We start from the raw sequence: 7013 nt of genomic DNA on the forward strand, positions 1-7013 counted from the left end.
TTCTGTGAACTGTCATCCTTACGTCAAACAGAAGATGATACTTTCAACCATAACTCCCCCGTTTCAAGCTATACTGTATTCAGGTAGAGCCTCTCCCTGTAGAATGGGAGATGGAAGAAAGATGCTAGCAGAGGCAAGGAGATTATCCTTCATTAGCAGGAGATAATCAACGCATCAGCATTCTGCATTGCAAGTCCTTGGGCTAAGCCTGAAATTGCAAACAGATGCCAAGGCTGAGGTTGTGAGCCGCGGGTCACATGAAGGCCTGATGGATGTGGCTGGGGTGGAGCAAAAAAGGAAAGGGAGAAAGACAAACACATTGGACTGCTTTTTGGTAAATAGATGAGAACAATGTGTTGGGTAGGGGCGGCATATGCAAAGAGATAATTAATTGATGAATGGATAATGGAGGGCTTTACTAAACTGGGGAGGAGGGCCTGACACTTAACCAGGGGCTGCCAGCAGTCCAGATCTAGCCACCATCTTCCCTTGTTAGTCCACACATCCCATCCCTTATGATCCTGCATGTAATGCATTGAACGTGCTGTATCACATGGAAACACCAGCCCACATTCCCCGGATGCATAGCAGAGAAGATGGTGGGGGTGAGGGTTGGACACAACAATGTTGGGAAGTGGAGGGAGCTGATCAAAGGGAGGGGGCAACTTCAGGAACAGGGTGTGTGTCTGTGTTTGTGAAAGTGTGGGTGGGGTCGGGTGGGGAGTAAGGGAAAAGAAAACGGGAACATGCTCAGGTAAACCATTACCTCCAGGCAGCTCTGCGGGTCCACAGGTAGCCCTCTCCTCTTCCACAACGTCCATCCAGAGTTTCTTGTGGCAAAACTTCCACAAGCCATAGTGGGCCGCCTCGCAGACGAGGGATTGGTTCTGCTTGTAGGTGTTGAGCTCCACCCAGAATTCTGTGCCCACGGCCAGCACTGTCAGGGTCATCCCCACGATGGCCACGAAGAAGGCCAGCTTGATCTTGCCCTCTTGCTCATCCGTCAGGACCTTGCGCCGCTTGACCCCTGCCCGTGTGCGCCCCCCCATGCGCTGCTCCTCGTCCTGGAGGAAAAAATTTGGCCACATCATAGCCCCTTGCCCTGCTCCCCCTTGTCTTTTGAAGGGATCTATTTTGGCTCTAGAATAGCTACCCGGAACCCGGTTTGCAAACCCCCCAGGCTTTAAGCTGGGTCTTCCGTGAGGGCTCCTCGCAGCTTCTCTTGGCTCCTATCTAGGTCAACACGTTGCATGCAGTGCTGAAAAGTTGCTTGGCCACCCTCACCCCACCCCTGCCTTCTCTACCCAATGCCCTGGCTTCCCAGGGTGAGGCCAGGGTTGGAACAGCAGCTACCTCACCCCCCCCCCCGGCCGCCTTGGCAAATGTGCGGAGCACCTGTTCCTGCTCTTCATCGCCTAGGCAATCAGGGTTATTTTAAGGCTCCAGGGCGCATAGACAGTCTGGGTGTGTGTGTGCCTGTGCGCCTCTGAAGGTTTTGACGATGCAGAGGCCAAAATGGAAAGCTCCTTCAGCAGCACGGGGGGGGGGGACCCCCTTGCCCCACCTTACGACAGCACCCCCTGCTGGGACCGGAATCCCTCGAGGCATTTTCACAAGTCTCTGGAACTTGCACTGGCTGCAATACCTCTTTTGGATTCACCCTGATTAACAGCAAGTATGCACAGCACTAAAATCATGTACAGGTCGGTCTACTGCTAGGCACACTTCTTTAGAAGTCCCACGGGAAGCAAGCGTTGTTTCCAACAAGTGCTTTCCCAGCAAGTATGCCAGCGCTTCCTCCTTCTGCATTTGCAGTTGTAAATCTTTCCTCTGCTATGACATTTCCTTAGGCCAGGTAGGGAAGCCGTAGCCCTGCAGACATTGTTGGACTACAGCTCCTTTCTTTGAGCCAGGCTGGCCGTGGGCATTTGAGTTCAACAACATCTGGGGGGCTGTGAGTTTCCCATTAGGCAAACTGCTGTCTCTCAGCCCTCCCTTCTCTCTCCCGCCCCAATACACAGTACAGACAATAGCAATGCTGACTGACCTTTCCGGCTTGTTGTCAGGATTAGCAAGTGGTCATCCCCAAACCATCAGTGTTTTGTGGGAGGGATTCAAGTGCATACCAGACATTTGAGCAATTAAAGGGAATTAATGTTCTCTGTTGACCTGATGCAATAAATCCTCTTACAAAAAATACTTGATCTTTTTGCGGTTAGGAAAGTGGTGGGGGAGTGGACTGGAGAGTGTGGGATGGGCAAACAATTAACAGGAAGATGAATAACTACCGAAAAAGTAAATCTGGATGAATTCAGGCAGACTGCTCCTTGCCTTATAACCGCCCCATAAACAGATCTGAACGAATACTCAATAAGGACTATTCCTGGGGGAGAAATCAAATTCCATTTGCACTTAAAGGAAAGCCCACCAAACTTGTGATTTCTGAAACAATTCCTGAACCCAACCAACCTTAGAACTTCGCCTTTTTTGACTTTTGCAATTTTGCAGGGCTCCAGCCAAGTAATGGCTACGGAAATGCACATATTAGGGTTAAAAATGCACATATTGGGGTGTGGGTGTGTACAAAAATGCATTGTAAGAGGGAAAAAATATTTGCAAAAATAGGGCAAATTCGCATGAAAATGCTGGTGTTTTTTTCTGAGGACTTAAAAAAAATCACACACTGTGGGAATGTGCAGAATAGAATTTAAGTGTGAAAAAAAAATGAGAACTAGACAGGAAATTAACAGAAACTGACAGGGAAAATGTGAAACTAACAGATTTATTCTGTAAATTTTTGTATGCAATTTTGCCTAATATACACATTTTTGCAAAGCAGCTTTCCCTAATACAATACATTTTTCAAATAGAAAATATGCATGTATAGGAGGCAGTGGAGGACAGAAGTGCCTGGCGTGCTCCGGTCCATGGGGTCACGAAGAGTTGGACACGGCTAAACGACTAAACAACAACAACACATAACTTGGCAGGGAAAACTGCATTGCAGAATTAGAAAATGTTTGTATTTTGATGCACAGCTGCATTTTGGTTCACTTATTGTTTCAGAAAGTGAGAATTAGAGAGAAAATTTCTTTTAAAATGCAAACTGAATCATTTCTCTCCCCCATCCCAACTTAATCTCCTTACACGAGCATAGCTGAGCATTTTATATTACCAAATAAGAGAAGCCTCTCTTGTGAAGAATTTCAAACTGTAGGTTCCTCAGGGCAGTGACCTGTCTTTTTGTATTTCGTAAAATGTCGTGTGTATGGCTGGTGCCATGCATTGGTGTCAAGTGCAATACACATTGAAGAAGGAATGAAGGATGACAAAAATAAAGAAAATAAGAAAGAAAGAAGAAGTATAAACACTTGGGGGGGGGGGGTTGACACTCTACCCTTTTAGCGGCATCTAAATCTAAATATCTAATCCTCTGTGTGAACATAGAGGATTAAAAGAATGATGTTGTTGTTGTTTAGTTGTGTCCGACTCTTTGTCGCCCCATGGACCAGAGCATGCCAGGCACTCCTGTCTTCCACTGCCTCCTGCAGTTTGGTCAAACTCATGTTAGTAGCTTCGAGAACACTGTCCAATCATCTCATCCTTAATTAAGAAAGTAGACTATGAGGCTAGGGAGAGAGGATTGTGGTTCCCAATGGCCGATGGCTGGTTTTCCAGTTCTTCACTCCTCATATTTCCTTTTGCTTGGTGACTTGGATATAATTTTTAAACTTACTTGCATATTGTTGTTCTTGTTGCTATTGTTGTTATTGTTATCCCTCAAATGTGGCTCAGGCGGTTGAAAGTCTATCGGTTTGGAAACAAAATGGCGCCACCCAAATATAGGACGGCGCTTTTTATATACTCTGGGTATTTCCAAGTTTATAAATTTGCAACTTAAAAGGAAAAGAAAAGTTAATCTTGCCAAAGTTGGCTGGAAGGACCTGTGAGCTTCCAGAATGTATGGAATGCTGTGGTGGCAAGAGAGAGAGAAGAAGAAGCTGGAAAATAGGGGGGGGGTTAATAATAATGCCTTAGAGGGGGACAGGATTAGGGTTGTGGAATGCATGCTATGAGATTAAAAAAAAAACCATGGATGTTTCAGGAGAAACAAAAGGAAAAAGAATACAGTGGTACCTCAGGTTAAGTACTTAATTCGTTCCAGAGGTCCGTTCTTAACCTGAAACTGTTCTTAACCTGAAGCACCACTTTAGCTAATGGGGCCTCCTGCTGCCACCGCACTGCCAGAGCACAATTTCTGTTCTCATCCTGAAGCAAAGTTCTTAACCTGAAGCACTATTTCTGGGTTAGCGGAGTCTGTAACCTGAAGCGTATGTAACCTGAAGCGTATGTAACCTGAGGTACCACTGTACATTTTTTCTTTCCCTCTCACCACAACACTCCCCTCCCCATTTAGCTACAAAGTGATTAGATTCAGGGGGTTGGCAGCCCCCCAGGGTTTGAAAACTCTAGCGCTGTAGGGCAGAGCAGGGGAAGTCTTCCAGAGAGGTGAGAGGAGACTTCTTCCTTTCCCTCCTTCAGAAGAAATCTTTCCCCACCTTCCTGCCATCACACTCTCCTGAGAGGCCTGAACAAGGCTCCTGTTCCATGCTGGCTACGTATGTCCCTGAAAAGCAACATTCCTCTTGGGGTGGGGGTGCAGAAATAAGCTGCAGTTTGTGTTGCAAGGCATCACCACCTGCAACCTTGCGTAGATTCCTGGATTTCTGGAAGGGGAATGAGGCCCAGCAGGTTGTCAACATGTGTTCCATCACAGTGACACCTGTTCAGAACCTAAGAATGGAAATGGGACCTGCTGCAAAATGATGTGCTCTCTCCTTGGTGAGCTCCATATAGTCTGTTTCTTTCTTCCCTTGTTCCACCTGTTGTTCCTGCTGTTTCTGGCTCCTGATTCTTCACCCCCTTCTTTGTTGCTCCTATCTCCCCCCCCATCTCATCTGTTGTCCCCCTTTCCCTTCTGTCTCTCGCTCTTACGGCTGCTCCTGTCTTCCCTCCACCACCAATTCCTTTCTCCTGGTTCTTCCTCCTGCCTTCATACACAGCGGAAAGCCATTGAAATGGCTTTCAAATGCCTGTTGCACAAGCCTTGCTTAGAACAGGAGATAAGAGTAACTAAGCAGGGTGAGTCACTCTTGCGGAGCATGCATGCTCAGCAGACATGTATCATTTGGAGGAATTTGCCCCTTCTAGGGGGTCTGGCTTTAATTTCTTTTGAAACTCTGCATACATTAGCTGGGTGTGCTGGAATGGCTGTTTTTGTCTCTTTTTGGCCACATTTGGATTGGCACAGACCGAGTTCAGCATTAGTGGGAGTAGTAGCAATGTTCCTGTTTTTCTGAATGGCTGTTATGGCCTGGGAATCTGATTCAGAGGCTGAACCGGAGGAATCCCAGCCTGCACAGGAGTCCCCGCCTCCAGGGCCGGCTGAACTGGGGCAGGGCCTTGATTCTGAAACGCCTGCACCTGTGCCGGATCCTCAGGAGCAGGCACCAGGTGAATCCACTCTGGCTCCAGAGGTGGTTGAGGACTCAGTGCCTATAGGTGAGTCTCCCCCTGGGCCCAGTAACCCTTCGGCCTCTCCTGAACTGCAGAGGCTCAGGGCAGAGAGGCGAAGGGAACTGGTTGCTCCCAGGAGGAGTGCTCGCCTTAAGGCCAGGAGAGGCGGGTCTCCTGGGGGCCGGGACCGCCCCTGGCCTCAGAGAAGATAATGGCCAGTCAGCCCGGTCCCAGGTTGCGAGCAACGTCGTTGTTGAGTACCTGTTCCTGCCCGGACCCAGACCTGACCCTCCAGTGTTCCTGTCCCCGCCCGGCTTCCTGCTTCGGACCTCGCCCCGCTCCTTGTGAACTGTTTCCAGGCTAGTGACCCAGGACCGGACTTTGACTACGCCAACGGTAACCTTCCCCCCGGGACCAGCACAATGGCTCACGGTTGCTTTGTAGCAATCCTGGGGCACCTCTCTTTCGACTGTCCAGCGTTCCCTCTGTGCCCATCAGGAGGTACCTGGCGGGAAGGTAAACAGTGTTTCCATGTGTTGCTCTGGTTCACCAGAAGCGGCTTAGTCATGCTGGCCACATGACCCGGAAGCTGTACGCCGGCTCCCTCGGCCAATAAAGTGAGATGAGCGCCACAACCCCAGAGTCGGTCACGACTGGACCTAATGGTCAGGGGTCCCTTTACCTTTAAAGGAAGAGACTAGGACAGGAGGGTCCAGGCCTGAAGGTGTTAAGTAAAATCCACAGAGGGCCAAGTGGCGATTTTAGAGTGTTCATCCATGCAATTAGGAGCAGGCTGGAGCATCTGGTGCCACAGTCCCCCCGCCCTGCTGCCCTGGGGGAGCAGGATGCTGTGTGTTCTCAGCACAAGCTGATTGAGGAAAAACACTGAGTTAGCATGAAATGACAGCTGTTTCAAGGCTGGCAGGAAATGGCAGTAGGAGATCTGTAGGGGGTGCTGTGCTGCAGGGAGTGAAATGCAAGCCAAGAAGACATGCTGTGCTGTCAGGAAGAAGGATGAATTGAGTACTGCTTTGTTTATTAATTTTTTGTTATGTGTGTCTTGCTTTATTAACACCTGGAATGTGTGGTTATACCATGGGGCTTTGCTGAAAATTAAGTCAGGTTTGTCAGCAACAAGCTAGGCTAGCACATTATTTGCATCTCAAAACTGCTCTGTGACAGCTGTCAGCGTCTAAGGGCAGAGGTGACAAGAGTTGACGTTTTGGGAAATAAAGAAGTATTTATTTATCCTATGGCACTTTTACCCCATACAACGTCTGAGGTTGATGGGGCAGTGCCCCATTCACCCTAATGGACCAGCCTCCACTAGTTCTTAGTCAGACAACATGCACTCATGTGCTTTGCATGCAGAAACATCCAGGCTTTATCTCTGACATCTCCAGCTGAAAGGATCAGATAGCAAATGGTGAGGAAGACCCTCCACCTGCCTGAGCCCCTGGGAAGCCACTTGCCAATGTGGCTAGAAAGACAAATGG

At 48.6% G+C, this 7013-nt stretch overlaps 1 protein-coding gene and 1 long non-coding RNA gene across 4 annotated transcripts in view; one reads left to right on the plus strand and one right to left on the minus strand.

Annotated features, from left to right (window-relative positions):
* CACNG6 (calcium voltage-gated channel auxiliary subunit gamma 6) overlaps positions 1 to 1301 on the minus strand; it is a 39047-nt gene extending 37746 nt beyond the window's left edge. Inside the window, exon 1 of one of the 2 annotated variants that reach the window (XR_014557259.1) lies at positions 767 to 1296. Coding sequence is in view for 1 of the 2 variants with exons in the window: in XM_083707830.1 (XP_083563956.1) it covers positions 767 to 1091 (325 nt within the window). In the remaining variant the exon portion in view is untranslated. Of the gene's footprint in view, positions 1 to 766 lie in introns of both variants that reach the window. The other variant, XM_083707830.1, reaches the window with a different exon arrangement.
* The window catches only part of LOC310829427, a 76401-nt gene that overhangs the window by 28117 nt on the left and 41271 nt on the right, over positions 1 to 7013 (plus strand). The gene's annotated exons all lie outside the window — the stretch shown is intronic.

Source organism: Podarcis gaigeae (genome assembly GCF_964106915.1).
Source record: "Podarcis gaigeae genome assembly, chromosome: 13".
Classification (NCBI taxonomy): Eukaryota; Metazoa; Chordata; class Lepidosauria; order Squamata; family Lacertidae; genus Podarcis; species Podarcis gaigeae.